This window comes from Curcuma longa, chromosome 11 (assembly GCF_044706935.1).
Source record: "Curcuma longa cultivar G26 ecotype Majalengka, Jawa Barat chromosome 11, ITB_CL_G26_1.1, whole genome shotgun sequence".
NCBI classification, from domain to species: domain Eukaryota; kingdom Viridiplantae; phylum Streptophyta; class Magnoliopsida; order Zingiberales; family Zingiberaceae; genus Curcuma; species Curcuma longa.
This window is the reverse complement of record NC_133871.1, coordinates 8,112,641-8,133,409: the sequence shown is the minus strand read 5'-3', so window position 1 is coordinate 8,133,409 and position 20,769 is coordinate 8,112,641. Positions and strand designations below refer to the sequence as shown.

At 38.8% G+C, this 20,769-nt stretch overlaps 4 protein-coding genes and 3 non-coding genes across 7 annotated transcripts; 5 read left to right on the top strand and 2 right to left on the bottom strand.

The window, feature by feature from the left end:
* The first annotated feature begins 1,139 nt into the window (after positions 1–1,139).
* TRNAK-UUU (transfer RNA lysine (anticodon UUU)) lies at positions 1,140–1,212 on the top strand. Its single transcript has one exon. It is a non-coding gene; the product is annotated as a tRNA-Lys (tRNA).
* Positions 1,213–2,108: 896 nt separating this feature from the next.
* Positions 2,109–2,181, top strand: TRNAK-UUU (transfer RNA lysine (anticodon UUU)). Its single transcript has one exon. It is a non-coding gene; the product is annotated as a tRNA-Lys (tRNA).
* Positions 2,182–3,212: 1,031 nt separating this feature from the next.
* Positions 3,213–5,245, bottom strand: LOC141840406 (ras-related protein RABA5b-like). The gene is made up of 2 exons (XM_074728383.1): positions 4,842–5,245; positions 3,213–3,602 (listed from the first exon to the last, which is right to left on the bottom strand). The coding sequence occupies exons 1-2, from the start codon at positions 5,167–5,169 to the stop codon at positions 3,286–3,288; spliced, it is 645 nt and encodes a 214-aa protein (XP_074584484.1). The 5' UTR covers positions 5,170–5,245; the 3' UTR covers positions 3,213–3,285.
* A 1,030-nt stretch (positions 5,246–6,275) lies between these two features.
* TRNAK-UUU (transfer RNA lysine (anticodon UUU)) lies at positions 6,276–6,348 on the top strand. Its single transcript has one exon. It is a non-coding gene; the product is annotated as a tRNA-Lys (tRNA).
* Positions 6,349–7,630: 1,282 nt separating this feature from the next.
* Positions 7,631–10,424, top strand: LOC141836912 (receptor protein kinase WSS1-like). Its single transcript, XM_074724381.1, has 2 exons — positions 7,631–9,839; positions 9,970–10,424. Exons 1-2 carry the CDS (start codon positions 7,631–7,633, stop codon positions 10,422–10,424), a joined length of 2,664 nt encoding a protein of 887 aa, XP_074580482.1.
* Positions 10,425–12,499: 2,075 nt separating this feature from the next.
* On the top strand, positions 12,500–13,608 carry LOC141840240 (uncharacterized). The gene is made up of 2 exons (XM_074728170.1): positions 12,500–12,715; positions 12,954–13,608. Exons 1-2 carry the CDS (start codon positions 12,500–12,502, stop codon positions 13,383–13,385), a joined length of 648 nt encoding a protein of 215 aa, XP_074584271.1. The 3' UTR covers positions 13,386–13,608.
* A 1,974-nt stretch (positions 13,609–15,582) lies between these two features.
* On the bottom strand, positions 15,583–20,669 carry LOC141840239 (ABC transporter I family member 11, chloroplastic). The gene is made up of 11 exons (XM_074728169.1): positions 20,580–20,669; positions 19,733–19,895; positions 19,448–19,502; positions 18,211–18,290; positions 18,062–18,113; positions 17,840–17,973; positions 17,014–17,128; positions 16,733–16,819; positions 16,581–16,629; positions 16,317–16,401; positions 15,583–15,808 (listed from the first exon to the last, which is right to left on the bottom strand). The coding sequence occupies exons 2-11, from the start codon at positions 19,852–19,854 to the stop codon at positions 15,730–15,732; spliced, it is 858 nt and encodes a 285-aa protein (XP_074584270.1). The 5' UTR covers positions 19,855–19,895; positions 20,580–20,669; the 3' UTR covers positions 15,583–15,729.
* Between the last annotated feature and the right edge of the window lie 100 nt (positions 20,670–20,769).

The following is a 20,769-nucleotide window of genomic DNA, read 5'->3' as shown; positions in this document are numbered from 1 at the left end:
CATTTCTGAAAGTTGACATCAAATTCATCAAAAAGTTCAGAACAGGACAAGGTTTGAAAACTTAGAAGTCATAGTCAAACAGGGCGAACGCCTTTGTTTGACGATATATCAGATATACACTCATATAATCGGGTTCACCTCATAGATAATTCAATTATTGTTAAAATATTTTTTTTAATTTTCACATCTTAAAAAACAGATTTAAATAAAATATATCTCTAAATTTTAAATTCTAAATTTTAAACTCAATTTTTTTTAAAAAAAATATTGAGTTAATTTACCACGTCAATTTGTATCCATGAGTTATTTATAAATGGATGAGTATATATATATATATATAATAATAAAAAGAATGGTTTAAATTTTAAATGGAATGAATATGATTTTTAAATATGTATGAATTGTGTTTTAATTAAATTTATTTGATAAATAAATTTTAAAAAATATTTATTTTCAAAATTAATTAGTAGCTCACAAACTTAAATTAATAATAATAATAATAATTACACTAAATTTTCTGTACAAATCAGCATGATAGGTAATCCATCCTATACGTTGACAATGGTACAAATATGATCCCTGAGATATAGTTAAGTTGGTTATAACGAAATAGAATTGTTGAAGTAGAGAAGGATCGAATATCGATAAAGCCGAGGTAATGTCCTTCTCCGTCATGATCAACTATAGCTTCTCGATTTACCTCCTCACAGATGGTTGTGGGACTGACCGTGTGAGGTTGTTAGGATGACGGGTTCCACTTTTTGTTGAAGAGGATGATGCAAATACGTCTTCAGGAACATGGTTGAATTGATTAATATAAAATAGATTTAATTATTACAATGGACAAAAATTGAATCTCAACGAAATCACAAAACTAAGTATAGCTTTTTCGATTTATCTCATCGCACCTATTGGGAAAAAGTAATTAATTGCATAAATATAATTTTTAGAACGGCTATGATTTGAAATATGATATAGTTTTTTTTTATTTTAACATAAACGAGTATTTTTTTGTGAAATAAATGAAACTTAAGGGTGCCCGTCAGTAAATTGTGCGCCGAAATGTGTTTATTGGGTAATGGTGGAGGCGTGGAAATTTTATTTTATTTAATATTAATATTTATTAATTTAAATACATAGCCGTCTTAGCTCAGCTGGTAGAGCGCGTGGCTTTTAACCACGTGGTCGTGGGTTCGATTCCGACAGACGGCGTTTTTTCTCTCTCTTTTATTACTCTTTTTTCTTGTAAAAGGATTTAATTTCTGTCAGCGAACCTCGTAAAACAAAGAATAGCGAATGAACAAGGAGCACAAAGAATAGAGATTTACTTGGTACGTAGAATGTCATCAGTTACTTCAACTCTTGCACTTGATCAGTAACTCCAAATGCATGCATAACACACTACGATTCACATATATAATTGTCTCAATTAATTAAGATTGATCAGGACTGTTAAACGAAGACGACGACGTCGAATCACTGGAATAATCCACCGAAGACGTATGTACGTTCGGAAAACAACTTGGCGCCGGCGCTGACAGCTCTCTCCTCCTCCTCCTTCTCCTCCGGCCGGACGTGTTGCAGGACTATCTGTCGCCGCACGGCTGAGCTCCGCCGCCGGAAGGAACCTCTGCCTCCGCCTGCCATTACAGATGTTAGACAAAGAGAATAAAATTAATTAACTCGATTTTTGATCGATCTCGCGTGATTTATAACATACTTCAAAAGCTTATCAGCCAGTGCATGGATCCATTGCTTCCTCCTGTTCTTTGCACACTATACGAGTCATGGGTATGAAAAAATTTATTGAGGCACACAAATTAATGCATCGGCTGCTGGGCAAAGGTGGCACGTGAAGAGGAATATTCTAACATTCTAGACATAAATAATACAAAATCATGCTTTGAAGGTGATTTAGATTGATCCATATATATTGATGATGAATAAAATATGAAAGTAAACGCACAGAAATATTTTTTGGAATGACATTCATTTTAGATAGAGTATGATTTTTATGTTCTAACATTTAAGTAAATATATATCTTTTTATGAAATAAATGAGATGATAATAAATAGATTAATATTATATGTATTTTTAAACCACAACAGCCGTCTTAGCTCAGCTGGTAGAGCGCGTGGCTTTTAACCACGTGGTCGTGGGTTCGATTCCCACAGACGGCGATTTTTTTTTTCTTTTTTTTAATTTTCTTTTAAAAATATTTAATTTAGGTAACGAAAAAAATAAAAGTTAGGAAATTAAAAAAGTGTCTATTATTATCATCATCATCATATGCGCCTCGGCTTTAAAAAATATTTTAATTATAATTTTCTATCCAAAATATTCATTTATTTTTCATACGGTCTAACCAAGGGAAAATAACTCGACAATTTTCAAGCAGTTTTAGACCACAGCTCCGGCGATGACCGGGAACAGGACGACGGGAAGAATTCCTCGCCGCCGGAGCCTCCCAAGGACTACGTCCACTTCCGAGCGAGGAGAGGGAAGGCCACAGGCTTGCCGAGAGGGTAAGCCGCCGGCGCTCCTCCGTAAACCGTCGTAATCCCGTATTCGCTCATTCACCAGGTGAGGAGAGAAAGGATCGGCGAGAGGATGAAGCTCCTGCAAGGTCTCATCCCCGGCTGCAACAAGATCACCAGCAACTCCCTGGTGCTCGACGAGATCATCAACTACGTGCAGTCACTGCAGCGACAAGTATTATACCACGACGCCATTTAATGATTGAAACATTACTGCTGGTGTTTCTTTGTCCGGGTCAGTGATTCGTGGGACGATGAACTCCAGAGAGTCGTTCAGAATTGGAAGAGGAATGAATTATTACTGAGCTGTCGTCGATCGGATTAGGGTTGGCTTCTCTATATACATGAGTGAATGCAGATTAAGTGGTGCTGCTGTTTAGGTTTGTAATGGAGAAAAGGGGTTAGATCATATGTGAATCGATTGTTGAATGTAAAGAGATTAAGTGGTTGTTTAGGTTTGCACAAACGAATGACCAGTGGTGCTAAACCCTAAGGACAAATGAAGCAGCTCATGGACTTTGGCTCATTCGACACTCGACACTCGGTTAAGTCTGGTCGTCAGGTCCTGAGTCAGCATCCATAACATCCAACACAGTTTTTAACAAGCAAATGGATCTTCCTTCTGAGATAACTCACCATCGATCTCAAAAAATTCTCAGCAACTCAAACAGAGGAAAGAAAAAGAAAACGAAAAAAAAATCTTATGTAGAGAAGTATAAACACAGTACTCCTGAAACCCAAACCATTTTAGCAACAGGATGGCTTACTGGAAGTTTGCTTCATCTCATCGCTTCCGTTGCTCGTAAGGGTTACCCTGTTGACGGACAATTCAGCTTTGAAGGGATCAGAGTTTAGCACCTTTCGGCTCACATTATTGTATATCTGTTTGATGACGATCTCGAAGGCCTTCTTCACATTTGTGGAATCCAGAGCTGAAGTTTCGATAAAAAATAGCCCTTCAGCTTCAGCAAGGCTTTTTCCTTCTTCAACAGATATATTTCGGATGTTCTCTAAATCACATTTATTGCCGACGAGAAGCTTTGCCACAGTGGTGTCGCAATGTGCTGCATTGCATTTCCAATTTCGCAGTCAATGCTTAAAGGCAAAAAGGCATTATATTTCAAAGTAAAACAGGAACTAATTCGCGATAATCTAGAGCGAGATTAAAGGTCATATGATCTGCTTAAAGGGAATATGCATATCAACCTACAGGTAAAAGAGAAAAAAAACAATTTATTTTACCAAAAACATTACTGTAAACATATGTAAAGAACATAGAATTTGATCAGTTTGCAGGAGGGTTCGAAATATATAGATAACTGAGCATTCAGTTCTCGATAGTTGGAGGGTGAAAAATATTTACATAGCCAAGCAATCAGTCTCCAGAATTATGAATGTTGCAGATATTTATATATATATAAACAAGCATTCCTTGGAGAAGCAAGCACCTCCTGACATAAAGGAGAGATTAAGTTGTGTAGGGATCCAAAATCAAAAACATTGAGAAGAAAATCATCATTTTCAAAAGACTGAACATCTTTTTTTGTGTAATACAGGGGGAAAAAATGTAAAAGAGATGAAAATTATAAAAGCTTATTTGGCAAATCAAGCTCTCACTTTGTATAGCTACCTTTCAGTGGCAAATATAAAAATACATTAGAAAAACTTAACCAATTTATTATTATGGAAAAATATCTATAAAATATAACAAATTAAAACAATACCCAAGCGAATAAGGTTTAGTTAGTAAAAATAATTATATTAATTAGATAAAAATAATTATTCTTATCATTAAATAATCATAGTTGCAATCAAATAATTTAGTATTAAGACATAATGACTTAGATTATCCATCAGATGTAAAATGTAATTTTATATGAAAATATTTAAGGGTGAAATAAAAAAATCATTCTTAAACTCGATTTGCGCACAATCTTTAAATCAGCAAATGTTTCTAATTTTACATGGTTAGTAATTTCCTTTGCCAATTCTATCCAAACGGGGAAAAAATTTACACATTAGTTCTTACGAGGCCTCGATCTACCTACTGATTGTAAAAGGCGGAAAGAAGCAATCTGTATTGACACTACCTTCGATTGTTGATGATCAGCTTGGTTTAATCGATATATCATTAGTTAAATAAAAAAAAGTGTAGCAGGTTGCATAAAAGTCAGATCCACCACAGGAACAAGATCCCATTTTATCCCCAAAATCGAGAGCGCGGAACATAAATCAACAGCGGATCAAGAGTGACAATCACGAGGATCAAAGAAACGAAGAACATTAGAGAACGTAGAACGTACTGTTGAGCTCCTGTAGCCAGCGGGGGATGCTGTCGAAGGTGGTGCGGCGGGAGATGTCGTAGACGACGAGGGCCCCGACGGCGCCGCGGTAGTAGGCGGAGGTGACTGCGCGGAAGCGTTCCTGGCCGGCGGTGTCCCAGATCTGGGTCTTAACTTCCTTGCCGTTGATTTCCATGCTCTGAGTCTGGAACTCCACGCCGATGGTGGCCTTGGAGTGGAGATTGAACTCGTTGCGGGCGTAGCGAGAGAGAAGGTTGGACTTCCCCACCGCGGAATCGCCTATGATGACGATCTTGAACAGGTACTGCTCCCCATCGTCGCCCTCCATGGCTGCGATCGCGATCTTCTTCTCCCTTTGCTCCTCAAGCGCCAGTGACCGTTTGACTACTGAACATCGAAGGAGTGGGCACCTTCTTGCTGTGGACACTAGTGCCTTATGGGCTGTTTTATAATTATTGCTGTTGTTATTGTTGTCGTTATTTATTATTAATAAGGGCAGACATCACCCTCCATTTGTTAAAAATCTTTTCATAAAGGCGTCAACCTTTTCATAAATACCCATTTTACGAAAATAAAATATAAAAAATAGGCACATAAATTTTTTTATTAGGACAGTGTTTTAAAATTTAATATTATTTTTATATCCTAAGATAGATTTTTTGTTGATGTATTTTTAGAATGGGTCCTAGATCCAGGATGAAATGATTCAATAAAATAATTATGATCAACTATTTTAGATCGGTACCGGCCTCCCGACTTCAAGGAAGTTTGATTAGATTGAAGTCTGACATCTTGAAAAGGTCTATCTAATTGAAATTTGAAGGAAGTTAATCTCCCAACCTATTAAATTAGAGTTGACATGTCGAAAAGAATCAACCTCCCAAGTAGAGTCGACCTCGCTCTCAGGTAACGAATATAAAAAAAAAAGTAGAATCGATTCGCTCCCGGGACATAGCTGACGGTTACGACAGATTTACAAAAGAGAGCAAGGGTTCGAATACTGGCGAAGCGCAATACCCTCCTGCCTGCGTCATGATCAACTGTAATTTTTTGATTTACCTCCTCACAGATGATCATGGGACCGACCATGTGGACCGCTAAGATAACGAATTCCACATTTTTGCAGAAGAAAAGTAGAGTCGACCTCCCTATTTTAAGAAGGCCAACTTGATTGAAGTCCGATCTAAAAAAAATCTAATTCGAAGAAAGACTTGATCAGTATCCAATCAATCGGAAGTATTTAGTCATGGTTATTTTACTGTGTCATTCTATCATTTGATTTCGGATTGGATATTTATATTTCAAGTTCTAACATAAAATTAGATTTTTGGTAAATCAATGAAACTTAAAGGTGGCCGTCAGTAAACTGTCAGTGTCAGTGGAAATGTAATTATTAATAAATCATTTATATATTTATTTATTTTGTCGTGTAGAGCCGTCTTAGCTCAGCTGGTAGAGCGCGTGGCTTTTAACCACGTGGTCGTGGGTTCGATTCCCACAGACGGCGCTTTTTCGAATTTTGCGACGAGTGTGTCAGTAAGTCGTGTGGAAGGATTTCCTGAAATAATAATATAAATGCTTATTTGAGAATCAAAAGGTTTCTCTAATAATTCTCTAATAACTTTGAAAATTTTAATATTATATTATTTTATATATAATAATTTTTATTAAGTAAGAATAATTTTTATTTTACATTCTAACAATTTAAACTAGAGCTACTATAATATTATATAATAATAATAATAATATTTTTGAAAAAAAACGAAAACACATTCATCATTTGCATTTTCATTTTATGAATATTTTATTTCTAATTAAAATTAAATAAGTGGACCATTTATTTAAACGGCTCCAACTACCCTTACATTGTGTAGAAATTAATAATTAATTTTTATAAATTATAGAAGTTAGTTGTCCATTTTTATAATAATAATTTTATATTATTTTATTTTTAAATATTAATTTAATTAAAATAATATTTTCATAAATAAAATAAATAATAAAAATTTTATAATATTTATTATATTTCAAATGAATATAATTTAATAAGATATATATATGTAGAAGTTAGATGATTTTCAAATAAATATAATTTAATCATAGAAACTATATGCTAATTTTTACAATGTATTACTATTTATTAATTTCTACCACAAGTAATTTTATGTCATTTTAATTTTGTTTTTTAATTAATAATTTAATTAAAATAATATTTTAATAAATAAAATAAATGATAAAGACTTACATATGATATTTATTATATTTTAAATGAACTTTTAATCACGATAGCATGTAAAGGCTGTCACGTAGCTTTTAACAATATGTAAGCTAATAACTAACTGTTAAAACAAAACAATAAAGGAGAATAATTTAGACAGTAAAAGATTACGGCATAAGGCATACATTTAACTTTAATTAAAAATGAAAGGTTCATCTCTCTTTAATTTAAAAGTGGAGTATATCTTGATTTTTGCCCTAATAAAATAATTTTTATAAAAATTAGGAGGTCTTTAATATATTTATTTAAAATTTTAATTTGTATCGGATAAATTTCGAGAGCTGACTATTCTTAGATTTATATATCAGCCCATGATATGACGTAATATATGAGATTTTGGCGGATCCACGTGACGTAATAATTTGTCCTCTCCTTCCCCTATTGCTTGGCCGGTCGTCGTCCCTTCTTCTTCCGCCTCCATCGCTGAAAAGCTCCACATTTCCGCCGGCCACCGTCTGCATCCGCCGTTATCGCCTACGATCGAATGCGGCGCTAATCGTCGTGAACAAAAATGGTGAGGAGGAAGAAGCACCGCCGCCTCCTCGTCTTTCTCCTCTTCTTCCTCCTCTGCCTCCGCCCGATCCAATGCCGCTCCGCCACTTCCTCCGAGGATGAAGACGCCATGTTCGACCTTGCCCGATCCATCTCCGGCCTCCCCTCCAGCTGGAAGCCCGGCTCCGACCCTTGCTCCTGGGACGGCGTCACCTGCTCCGCCGGCCGCGTCACCGCCATCAACCTCGTCTCCCGCGGAGTCTCCGGCTCGCTCCCTCCCTCTCTCGCCTCTCTCTCCGCCCTCACCTCCCTCAACCTCCAGCACAACCGCCTCTCTGGCCCACTCCCCCTCCTCCCCAACCTTTCTTCCCTCCAATCCATCTCCCTCGAAGACAACGACTTCGATTCCATCCCCGATTCCTTCTTCGCCGGCCTCCTTGGCCTTCAATTCATCACCCTCGACAACCTCCCCCTCGCGCCATGGAACCTCACCCGCGACCTTGTCTCCGCCGCTGGCCTCTCTGAGTTCTCTGCCGCCAATGCCTCCATCTACGGCCCCCTCCCTGACTTCCTTGGCTCCCTCCCCAGCCTCCGCATCCTCCGCCTCTCTTACAATCACCTCTCCGGCCCCCTCCCCCGGTCTTTTGCTGGCTCCGGCCTCCAGCAGCTCTTCCTCAACAGCCAGCAGTCTCCCGACAAACTCTCCGGTCGCATCGACGTCATGGGCGCCATGCCCCAGCTCACCGTCTTCTGGATCCAGAGCAACGACTTCACTGGGCCTATTCCCGACCTCTCCAACCTCACCTCCCTCGAGTCTTTCAACGCCCGCGATAACGCCCTCACAGGCGTCGTCCCTGTCTCCCTCACCGCCTCCCTCACCCTCAAAAACGTTTCCCTCTCCAACAATGTGCTCCAGGGCTCATTCCCGCAGTTCGCCAGCAAATCTGTCGCCCTCGATATCGACAAGGGCAACCAATTCTGCTTGCCAGCACCTGGCCCGTGCGATCCTCGTGTCACCGTGCTGCTCGACGTCGCCGCCGGGTTTGGTTACCCCGCTCTGCTCGCCAATTCGTGGGAGGGCGATCAGCCCTGCGGCGCCGATTGGGTCGGCGTTACTTGTGACGCGCAGGGGAATGTCATCGTCCTCAACTTCGCTAACCAGCACTTCGGCGGGAAGATCTCACCGGCCTTTTCCAAGCTCACCTCGCTGCGCCAGCTGATCCTCAGTAGCAATGACCTGGCCGGCTCGATTCCCAGGAGTTTGACGCAGCTCCCTCATCTCCAGCTGCTGGACGTCACCAATAACAGCCTCTCAGGCAAGGTGCCCACATTTGGCACTTCTGTAAGGCTCAAGCTTGACGGCAACCCGAAGCTTGGAGACGACTCTGGTTCAGGAGGTGGAAGCTCTCCATTCAGTGGGTCAACGCCATCCTCTTCAGCTTTGATCGCCGGCTTGATCGTAGCCTCGGTGGTCGTTATTGCTTGCTCAGTCGGCTTTTATTATCGGAGAGGAAAACAAAAAGAGAAATCCAAGCACATACTGACTGATACACAATCATATAAAATAGGACTGAATGGATTGAATAACAATAGTGGGAGCATCGTCCCGATCAGCAACAACAGTTTGAACCAATACTCAGTTGAAGCTCAAAGCATGCACATCTCAATTCAATCCCTTCGAACGGCCACTGATTCCTTCAGCAAAGCCAATATCTTGGGAAGTGGTGGCTTTGGCGTCGTATACAAAGGGAACCACAATGGAACACTGATTGCTGTTAAAAGAAATGGATATGATCTTATGGGTAACAAGGGAAACGAGGAGTTCAAAGCAGAGATCGAAGTACTTAGAAAGGTTAAACACAAGAATTTAGTTGCACTCGTTGGGTTTTGCAATGAGGATCGAGAAAGACTTCTGGTTTACGAGTACATGGCTGGGGGTACCTTAACGGAACGTCTATTCAAGTGGCAGGATTCCGGCGAACCCCCGCTGAATTGGAACCAGCGGCTCGTGATTGCTCTCGACGTTGCTAGAGCAATAGAGTACTTGCATAGTTTTGCTCAAGAAAGTTACATCCACAGGGATCTAAAGCCTTCTAATATACTCTTGGACAAGGATTTGAGGGCAAAGGTTTCTGATTTTGGGCTAGTGAAGCTCGCTGCAGACAATCAGAAATCGATGCAGACGCGGCTAGCAGGCACATTCGGGTATCTTGCACCTGAATATGCTAGTAAGTTAGTTTCATGGATTGTTTTGTTTAGGAACTTGCTCATATTGAACTTAATTGTTGCTCCATTCTAGACTTGCAAAGTTCTTCCTTCTGAGAATAGTTGCTGAATGCTAGAATCTTATTGCAACAGCCACAGGAAGGGTGTCGACTAAAGTGGATGTTTATGCGTTCGGCGTGATACTGATGGAGCTAATTACTGGAAGGAAAGTTTTAGACGAGTCACAAGATCCTGAGGACATCCATTTGGTGGCATTCTTCCGCAGAAAATTTTCCCAAGAGAAGGACAAGTTTCTAACTGAAATGATGGATCAAACTCTTGAACTGGACGAGGAAGCTAAGCGAAGCTGGGCAGAAGTTGCTGATCTAGCATGGCACTCGACGACTCGAGAGCCCCACCAGAGGCCGGACATGAGCCATGCCGTCAACCGACTAGCCCACCTGGTTGATCAATGGAGGCCAACTCACTATGTGGATGAAGAAGATGATGATGGTGAGGCAAGCATGAGTCTCTCAGAAAGGATGGAGAGATGGCGTAATCATGATACCACTTCAACAACATATACATTTGATTCCATATTGAAGTGAAGACCACTTGGAAATCTGAACAAAGCAGATCATTAACAGAACAAGAATGTATCATCCAAACTATTAATCTGCCAGTGAATTTTTTTTCTTCTCTACTTACTCTGTCAGGATTGTAACCTTAATTTTCTTATTCATTCTTTGATACTCTATTAACATTTTAGGTTAAATCTGATATATTTGTTGGAAATGTGAATGATAAATGGATGAAATTTGACTCCAATGTATATGTATATGGGAGTTTAGTCTTGCATTGCGAGTTGCATGACATAAAGTTAATTTATATGAATCACAACTGTGGATATTGTGAACATGAACGCACGTGCCACAGGGATACAAATCTAGGATCCGGATTGTACTGAATTCAAGTTGCTCGTGTACTAGGGTGACTTGCACATGTCGAATGTGATCGATCGGGACAAAAATTGCTCAAACAAATTAATCAATATTTTATCACTTGGATTATTTTTTCTACCAACTTCACATTAACATGTCGGATCTGAAATGATTAAACATTAATGATGAATTTGTAACCGCCTGATTAGAAATGACCGATCATAGATAATTGATGGTTGGTATTTCAAGCCGGGCGGGCAAAGGCAGTAAATGACCTTTATTCGGTCATTAATAAACTGTGGTGTCTCGAAGCCTATATAAAGGAGGCTTCTCTTTCAATAGAGATGATTTAGGAGCGAGCCACAAGTGTAGACACCGAGAGAATCCATCCACCGTCGTCCCCATCCTCTCCCCCTCCGAGCAACCCGTTCGACAGTTTCTTTGTGATATCATTCTTGTACAAACTCAATTCACAATGAACAACTTATATTTAGTTGCGATCGTTGTTTTATCATTGTATTATGAGAAACACACGTCCATCATAACCTTATAGTACCGCCGGAGATGATGAATCCATTTTAACGAAATTGTGTCAAACACAAGCCTCGACAGTACGCAACATGAATTTCCACTTCGGACTCGGGTAACTCAGTAGTCAGTAGTTGGGCAACTCTTATGACTTTCTCAATCAAACTTGATAGTTTGGTAGCTTAACACTCGTGCTTAGGTCACTTGGTAGTCAGTGGCTCGGACCTCTCATCACTCGACCACTCTGGCTTCTCTTTTGAGCACTCGGCCAGCAACACCCTACTTGGGTTTAGAAGTCCATTTGAAAGCTCAGGTTGCTCGGTAGTTCAGACCACTAGACAACGGCTCAATCAACCGACTTGCTATGCAATCACTACTCCACCAACTCAACTCTCAGCTCTTGATGTTCAATAGTCTATGACTACTCGGCCAACTCAACTCTCGAGACTAGTGCAATCAACTACTCGGCCTACTTAAGAGTTCCATTTGGGCTCGGAAAGCATTCGGCACTTGGACAACTCATTCGGACTCGAGAAGCATTTGACACTCGGATGACCCATCCGGACTTGAGAGGCACTTAGACCACTAGGCACTCGAACTCAGATAGCATTCGACACCGGAGCGACGAGGCCAGCTAGCCTCCGGTCTTCTCAGTTGGCGACACGACGAGGCCTTTCGGAGTAAGTTTGTCCGACAATATATTAACCACCAACTGCGGTTTCTGCTCACTTGCTCTAGTTTCAATTCAATTCCCACCAGAATAGTTGACCACAATAATTATCTTCTTAAATGCATAAGCGACTTAAAACTGCTCATCAATGCATCGACGCATGACTCATAAGATTTTCTTGCTAATTAACCAGTCTCTTCATGAAGCTCTCTGCCCTGCTCTGTTTCTGCTTTTATGTGCTACATTAATTTAACAGGAACTGGTGGAACATTGATGATTGCTCTGTAGCTATAACCACTACAATGCACACCAACCATGCCATGCTTTGCAATTATTCATTGAATTATTATTATTGTTGTTATTGTTTGAGAAAAAACAGCATTTGGGGTTACTAGAAATAATTGATTGTGCATGGTACGTTGCATTATTTAGCTCCTTTCTTGCATTTTTGTACCATCAAATTCAATGTCTCATCCTCCTTTGATCCAACCTATTCCTATATAAGTTAGACCAGAGTCAGTCCCTCACCGGCCGTAGGAAGAATATGGTGTCCTTCCGAGAAGCCATTCTTCTCGAGAAGAAGATGTGCCATAATGTAGAGAGTTTTTTCTCTAAGAAGAGGAAGAAGAGAGATGAAGAAGAGAGTGAAGGGTTGTTCGCGAAAGAGATGAGGTTGGAGAAAGGGGAGAAGGAAGAGGAAGTTGGGTTGAGTCTTGATGCTCCATTTCTTTCCAATTGGCAAGGTTGGCTTGATATTAAGGTGAGAATAATTTTTTTTATTTAAAAAGGTTTTTTGATGTCTCAACAAAATAAATTATACAGATATAAGGATTATTACATAATAAAAATAATAAATAATTAATTATAGTTTCATATGTGGAAATTATAAAAGGGTGTTTTTCTAGCATGATAAATATTTGAAGGGGGCCATTTTGAAAACTACCTAAAAAGTTAAATAAATAGTTTTTTTTTTTGAATTTATGGGGTTAACGTTGCAGTCCGGCCGAATCGACTTCTATGAGACAAGGGCGGAGCGGCGAACGCCGACGGACCCCTGGCTGAGCTTGGACACGCCGGCGAACTGCCCGTTGGGCCTCGACCTCGAGCTCAACCTCGCCACCCGCGACTCGCCGCCCATTATCCCACCGGCGCTGCCACTGGAGAAGCCAAAGACCGACCGGCCCCGCCCCAAATCGCAGCGCGGTGCCGGCTTCAAAGCCCTCTCCTTCTCGTCGTGGATCTCGCCGGCTGCCTTCACCGATTCCGAATCCGGGGAGATGGTGGCGGCGGCCTGCGCCCGCTGCCACATGCTGGTGATGATGAGCAAGCCGGCCCTGTCCTGCCCTAATTGCAAGTTTGTGAACCCGCCAGATCTAAGCTTCTCAGCCGCGATCAAGCCACAGGTAAACATTTGGCGCTGCAAGGAGTAACAAAAATTGCTCGATTTGATGGCGGAATTGCAATCCTTGTCATTCCTCGCACTTATTGAATCTATAAATCTGACACTCTTCAGATCGATGACTCCTTCCTAGTGTAAATATCACAGGTAGAGTAACCCTGTTTGATCGATTTTCCTTCCCTTCATCATATAAATCTGCATATCTATGTGTTTGTAACTTCAATCTTCCTGCATAACAAAGGGTTAATTAAGCTTCCTGCATATCTGACAGTCAATTGAGACTGAAAATTTTGACAGATGAGTTCAAATATGGATCTGAGGATTTAATTTATTTGTGATGCAAGAAGTTTGTTTGTTCATAGGCAGCTCTAGATGCATGCTTGCTTTGAAGCTTAGTTAAATGACTGGGAGCTGCATTGGGAGGGTTGATCACTAGTAGTGATTGTGAATTTGTTCTTCAACAAACTAGCCATGGCCATTTGCATGGTTACAGTTATTTATATTGAAAAAGATGACACATGACTGAAAATAAATGTAGAAGACAACGAGGAGTTGATGCGGCCAAAATCTACCACTCAATATCGGTTATAAGCCATTGTTGCCTTGAGACATAATTGAATTGGTTATTGTGAGGTAGACTTGTTAAAATGTGTAAGGATTGAATCTCGATCAAGCCGAAGCAATGTCCTCTTCCGTAGTGATCAATTGTAATTTTTCGATTTACTTTCTTAATGGTCGAGAGTTGATCGTGTGGATCCGTTGGGATGGCGAATTCTTTTTTTTTTTTTTGAAAAAGTTATGAGCTGTCAATTATTCTCGAAACTTGAACTGTTTATCTTTTTATAGTAGATTCTCCTTCGTCCATATAAATATAGCAAATGCTAAATTTTAACATGAGTTAAGGACATTATATTATTTTAAAAAATATATATATAATAAATTTAATAAAATGACTAACTTTTATTAAATATATGTGTAATATGAAAAATATAAAAGAGAAAAAGAATTATCTATGAACAAATACACGGCGAGAAAATGACTAACTTTTATAGATAACAAATTTGAAAGCAGATAATTCTTAACTTCATCAATTTAAGCTTTTTCATGATTCTAAGTATTTTTTTTCACATGTAAAATAATATTTTTCTATCAATTATTATTATAGAAAATGAAAAAACTTTATTAATAATTATATTATTAAATGAAATTTAATTACATAACTGGGAGACACGTGTACAATACAAATAATCGTTCTAAACCTTCTCGGAAATATAGCTCACGGCGCTCGCGCTGTTGCGCCACAGAGCCGCCGCCACTTCGCCGGCTACCTCCCACACGCCGGCGACCACCTGCAGCGCCACCTCGGCGGCCGTGTCCGATGCTCTCCATGCCAGGTCGAGCGCCGCGGCCGCGGCCGACGGAGCCGGACCGACTCGACCGCGACGGCGGCCAGCGAGTCGAGCAGGGCAGAGAGGGTGGCGTCGGCCGCGTCGCCGAGGAGACCCACGGCCTGCCGGAACGCCGAGCTGAGGAGGCCGCGGGCAAGCGCGAGCGCGTCGTCGCAAGCCTCGCGCTGGGCCTTCACGAGGCAGACGACGGCGACGGCGACGACGGCCGCCGCTCTGAAGACGGCGGCTGCCAGTAAGCTCGCCAACGCGCTTACTCCTCGGAGTATAAGCTGCATCATGAGACCCGCCATTAAGGATGCATGTAAGTCGCTTTAGCGCATTATATTAGAGATTAATTACCTCTTAATAATTGTTTCTTTGTTTAATCCATTAATAATTGTGCAATAAGCAAATATTATGGCTCCATTAATATATTTTGGAGGATCATTTGATAATAAAATTAGTTAAGGTGGTCCTTTGAATTTTGTCATTAAGCCGCACGCCCATGTTTGTTGTGATGTTTTTATCTAACAACCTTGAGAGTATAAATACTTTTTTTTTATTTAATCGCTATTCAATTCTTACCCATTTTGCCACCCTGGCCATGATTTTATAATTGGTCTTCAATTTTGGAAACACCGGCATCCTTTTGATATTATAATAATTTCGACCCATTGATTCCTAATTTAGTTTGATTTTTATTTCATTATATTTTCATTTTGTTTAATCTGTTGTTTTATTCATCCAACCTTTGTTGTATACAAGGAAAATGATATATAAATAAATTGTGAAATACCTATTGCTATGTGGGAATTACATCCACAAGTGTGACACAAAATATACAATGATAAATTCCTAATCTTCTACAAGTCTGTTCTGTCGTAACCAACTCAACTATGCTCTGAGGGCGATAAATTGCTAATCACTTGTTGTAATATAACATATTCAATATACAAGTGGCAAATTCACCTTAACTGATACTGAGAGTTAAAGAGGAAGGGATTCTTCCTTGAGAATTCCTCCCATTTGCATCCTCCATGATCTATCCACTAGAGATGAAAGTTCTCTGAAACATAATGATAGATCATCAGACACCATGCAGACTGACATGCAATAGTTAATCAAACCAGTGTTTTCTTGTTGAATTATTATAACAAAAACAAAATATAGAAATTATGATAAGCATGATCTTATGAAGCAGAATGCAATGGACGATTTAAAAATCAAGTATGATAAGGGGGAAAACATCAGGGAAGTAGAGAAGTTTGTAGTGAGTGCAAATTTCCTAGAAGCAAGATTACAGGGATTATGCGACTCTTGTGCCACATTATTCATGATTTTTGTGAAAAAGATTGGAATTAATAGAGACGCAATTGCTGATTTCTTGTTTTGCATTTGTAAGCAGGAGGACCAGGATAAGCAACACGGATACAAATATGGTAAAGTTCTTGTTGCTTTCACTAGATGTTCCACAGCATTTGAATCTTAACAATTTTCACAAATAGATTCAAATTAAAGGGAGATTGACGAAATTGTTATTGTTCAAAACGACAAAAGAGATAAGTCGAGCATACCTTAGGTCATGGCTAACAACCAGTATGGTCAATTCCTTCTTTAGATGCTTTAGCAACTTCACAACATCAGCACGAGCTTTCCAATCTGATTAAGCCAAGAATCACATAAAGGATGTGCCAAAGAATTTTTTACCATTTCTATATCTGTCACTGTGTTGGCAGTACTAAGAGAAACCTTTGAAGAAGAGATTAGATTGAAATGATCTAATAACATTTTTGAAGAATATCTAAGATTTTTTGGCTAGTATAAGTAAAATTTCATACCAAGACCTGCAAGTGGCTCATCTAGTAGCAAAAGTTGTGGGGTTTGAACCTAAAAACTGTAAATAGTCAGAACCGAACTAAAAAAAATCATTATTTTACCACCTATCAGTTATAATATTCAATAAAGCATCAGCTATTAGAATTTTTCTCACTAATTGAATTGCTAAAGCAAGGCGTCGCTTATAGCCACCACTCAGAGAATGAGGATCTTCATCCAAAGATATATTATTCAAACCAACCTGGATTTCCATGTAATATGAGCAATCAGTCAGTAACTTCCAGAGGTTACAAACTCCGGACAGACTATTAATAAGCTCGTGGCATGTAAATATTACTATATCTTGAGGTACCAACTAGTAAATTCTCTACTAGGTAACTTAATCTTGTTATATATGAACATATGTATTACTTACAAAAGTAAGTAGACTTTTACCGAATTAATTGCATATTGTAGTTTTAAAGCAAGCTGTTCTCTCAATGCAAAATCTGCCTTCTGCCTTGGCCAGCCAAAGGTCATCTCCTCGAGAATGGTATCCGCCAAAAAATACCTAATAGTTTGCAATTTCAAATAGACAAAATCAAAAATCTGACAAGAAATATAATGGGTATAAAGGATAGAGCTTCCATATGTGCATGGAGCTATAGATTTGAGAAAAATCAGACCATTAACTACACTTTTTGATAAAAACGAACTATCAGCAACTGCATAATTCTGCAGGAGTCAGATCATTATCGATTAAACTATTATAAGGAATTAGACTCACTATGCTTTGTGAGACTGGTGTAGAATATTTACTCCATATGTAGAATTAGACTCCAAATGTGCTCACTTATATTTACTCGGGAGGAAAATGAGGTTTGTTTTTCTCTTTGTACTTACATTTGTATTTTATATCAGAGAAAAACCATTTGCACTGTATCCATTGAAAGGAGATTTTCATAGTGGTTTTACAGGGATGATTCACCTAACAAATTAGTTGGCCATGGAGTAAGAGTGGAGCTCTGTACCACTAAACTCTTACTGTTAGTATTGTATATTATATTTATTTATTTCCGTTGTGTTTGCACTCTTGATACAATCAACCAACCAAAGACTTGCCCTTGCATTGCAAGAGAAAAAGAAAGTTTTGTTTTCAGGTCACCAGCAATTCACCCCCTCTAGCCAGTCGTTTGTTCCCACACATGCTCCATAAGGCATGGAAGGATGTATGTTGTAAGATCCATGAATAATCAAACATTGACCAAGGATAATGATATACCTCTCAGGAAACTGAAATACCATACCAACTCTTTCTGGTGCTAATGGTTCTGGTGATTGACTTGGGTTACCATCGTTTCCATATCTCTCAATGGTTATTGAACCAGATGTGGGTTTTGAAAGTCCAGCTAAAAGCTGCATTAAGAGTTAAAAGGGTGAGCTGAACAATGGGACTGCAATTAGATTGCCAGTGTAGATGAGCACATTAGCCACCAATTTATACATGTAAGAGAGTAGTTTTTCCACTTCCACTTCGTCCAAATATCAAACCAAAGCTGAAGAACCCAGAAAATGATGGCAGTTAATGAAAAAACACCTTCTCAAATTGAAATTTTACAGTGTAGGGGTAAATTGACTGGCTAGTTTAAGTACCTTTTCTCTGGAAGAGAAAAACTAACTTCATCCAAGAGATTCTGTTGTGTCCCAGGTGGCCGATAGTTGACCCTTCTTACCTTAAAACAAAAACAAGTGCATAATTTCAGAATATTATGACATCCAAAACCAATGATAAGATCTCATAGGTACAATATATTAGAAGGAATAGAGTTAATTGAAATATGGGTTGGCAAATGTTCTGTCCAACTCCAAATAAGAGTTGGAAGTTGATGATTTATTTCTTATCTCTAAAGAATACATCATCACCATCATTTTGTGTTTGTTCCAACTATTTGGATCCGCTTCATGAACATGTTCAAACCACTACCATCTCAACCAATTTTCTCCAATCATCTAACAGAGCTACACTAATTGGTCTCAGTTTATTTTTAGTTTATCCTTTCTTGTAATGCAACACCTTCCCATAAGTATCATTGTCTCTACAGCCTTAAATTATTACATGTTGCATTCTAACATCCCGACACTTTTCCTATAAAGTACAGTAGCTCATACAATAATCTTATAAAATATTCGTTTTAGCCAAAGTGGCACATGAGGGAATACAAGGCTCCAAAAGATCCCTTCTATTTTGACCATCCATCCTTTTATCCTATCAATCTCTTATTTTCGGATAAGAAATCCAAGATATCTAAAATGTTATGTACAGAACTTTCATGTCCATTCTTTTTAACTATTCCCTCAAATTCTTTCCCTATTACTAAATACATTTCATGAATTTTGTTTTATTTCTACTTAACTTAAATCATTTAGTTTCTAAAATTTTCCCCAAAATTTAAGCTTCGATGATTTATCTATTTAAGTTCTCATTAATTAACAAAATATCGTTGGCAAACAACATATACAAAGGATATTTATCTTGAATCTGATTGGTGAATTGATCTAGGACTAGATAAAAAGATAGGAATTTAAAATTGGCAAGAAAATCAACAATAAACTTAATGCTTAAAAATCCACTTAATTTGATAAGTTTTCTGTAAGCATAGTGCTAATCGTACTATTTTGAAAGCAATGTAATTGCCTTATAGAAAAAAAAAATTCCATCTAAGAGATACAAAAGAGAAACACCCTTTCAACATTTTGAAGAGTGTTGAAACTAACTCTCCTTCCCATGAACCATTGGTTTTAGTCATTATATTGAATAGCTAATCAATCTTCAGGATCTAATAGCTAAAACAAGCTACCAAAAGTAACATGGGGGATGAGATACTCTTACTTCAAGGCAAGAATGTTCAAATGAGATTCGAAGTGCCCGAGGCTTTGAATCAACCCTGGTTGACATGATTAACAAATAAAGAATTAAAAGATGTCAAAGAGAACTTGATAGGTATAGTTCCATTGAAGTATTGATATATGGAGTAAATATGGATTATGAATGTGGAAGTTAGCTACAGATAGTGGCAACGAGACACTAGGCATGGAATGGGCATTGGACAATATCTTGGCAAACTTTTGCATATAGCATTTGATGAACCAAAGGGGTACTGTTTAAACATCTTACCTCCACTTTGTTGTGCACTTAATCTTGTATGAATAGAAGCTATTGTGTTGAAGGCCAATGCCAGGATGACCATAATCAAATGGAATGGTAACGCAGTTAGTGAGGGGAATCACAGTCTTCATGATGGTGGACAACACTGTCTCAGAGCTTTCCTACACGTCGGCTGCAGATGATAATGGACATATAATTACATGCATAGGATGGAAGTGATTCGACAAACTAAGATGGCTAACAACTATAATTGCAAACTTCAAAAAACTAATGACACATACATTATGTAATGCGTTTCCAACACAAGTTTCTCAGGATCTGATTTTGTCCAATATGAAACACTGCTTGAAATGAAAGTAAATACTAGCTAAAATAAAAATATAATAAACTACTGTAAAAATGCTAAATTTCTAGAAGATAGTTAAAACCACTACTTGAGAGGCCCACATATCCTAATTGTACTAGTAGAAGTAGCAGTATGCAACAAATTTAATTGACAAAAAACATGACGAAAAAACCATTAAAGAACAAAAATTTTTGCTACCAGGCTGAATGTAAACAGCCTGCAGCATCTTGGATCCAATACCAATGTTGATTTTATGTGTCATTACACAAGCTGCCAACTAAAAAAACTTTGCAATATCAACAAAGATGGTCAAAGCTAAATATAATGTTATAGTGGAACCAAATTAAGGTATCTTAGCCTTCTCACCTCATTGAGGATGGACATTAAGCTCAAGAACCCATACTTAAATGAGGATAAACAATTTAACTCTCTACGAGATATATCCTTAGTGTCCTAACCGACTATCGAGGACAGAGAGGAGATGGAGGAGGAGAATATTGAAGATGACACCTTCAGAAGATAAGGCGGCGAGGACTCGAGAGGCCTTCGAATTAGCCGGCGGCGATCTCCTCCGTCCCGACGCAGACTACTCGCCACTCTCTTCACCTCTTCCTTTTTCCCCTCCCGATTGATATCGGATTTTAAGAAAAAAAAATCGATCCGGTTTCCTACACGGGCCCGACTAATTTTGGGCCTCCCA

Coding starts and splice junctions, on each gene's coding strand:
- LOC141840240 (XM_074728170.1), top strand. CDS start 12,500: ATGGTGTCCTTCCGAGAAGCCATTCTTCTCGAGAAGAAGATGTGCCAT. Junction 12,716..12,953: donor AAGGTTGGCTTGATATTAAG/GTGAGAATAATT, acceptor TTAACGTTGCAG/TCCGGCCGAATCGACTTCTA.
- LOC141840239 (XM_074728169.1), bottom strand. CDS start 19,854: ATGAAGACTGTGATTCCCCTCACTAACTGCGTTACCATTCCATTTGAT. Junction 19,503..19,732: donor AAGTGCACAACAAAGTGGAG/GTAAGATGTTTA, acceptor CATGTCAACCAG/GGTTGATTCAAAGCCTCGGG. Junction 18,114..18,210: donor TTTTCTCTTCCAGAGAAAAG/GTACTTAAACTA, acceptor TGGGTTCTTCAG/CTTTGGTTTGATATTTGGAC.
- LOC141840406 (XM_074728383.1), bottom strand. CDS start 5,169: ATGGAGGGCGACGATGGGGAGCAGTACCTGTTCAAGATCGTCATCATA. Junction 3,603..4,841: donor CTGGCTACAGGAGCTCAACA/GTACGTTCTACG, acceptor AATGCAATGCAG/CACATTGCGACACCACTGTG.
- LOC141836912 (XM_074724381.1), top strand. CDS start 7,631: ATGGTGAGGAGGAAGAAGCACCGCCGCCTCCTCGTCTTTCTCCTCTTC. Junction 9,840..9,969: donor TCTTGCACCTGAATATGCTA/GTAAGTTAGTTT, acceptor TTATTGCAACAG/CCACAGGAAGGGTGTCGACT.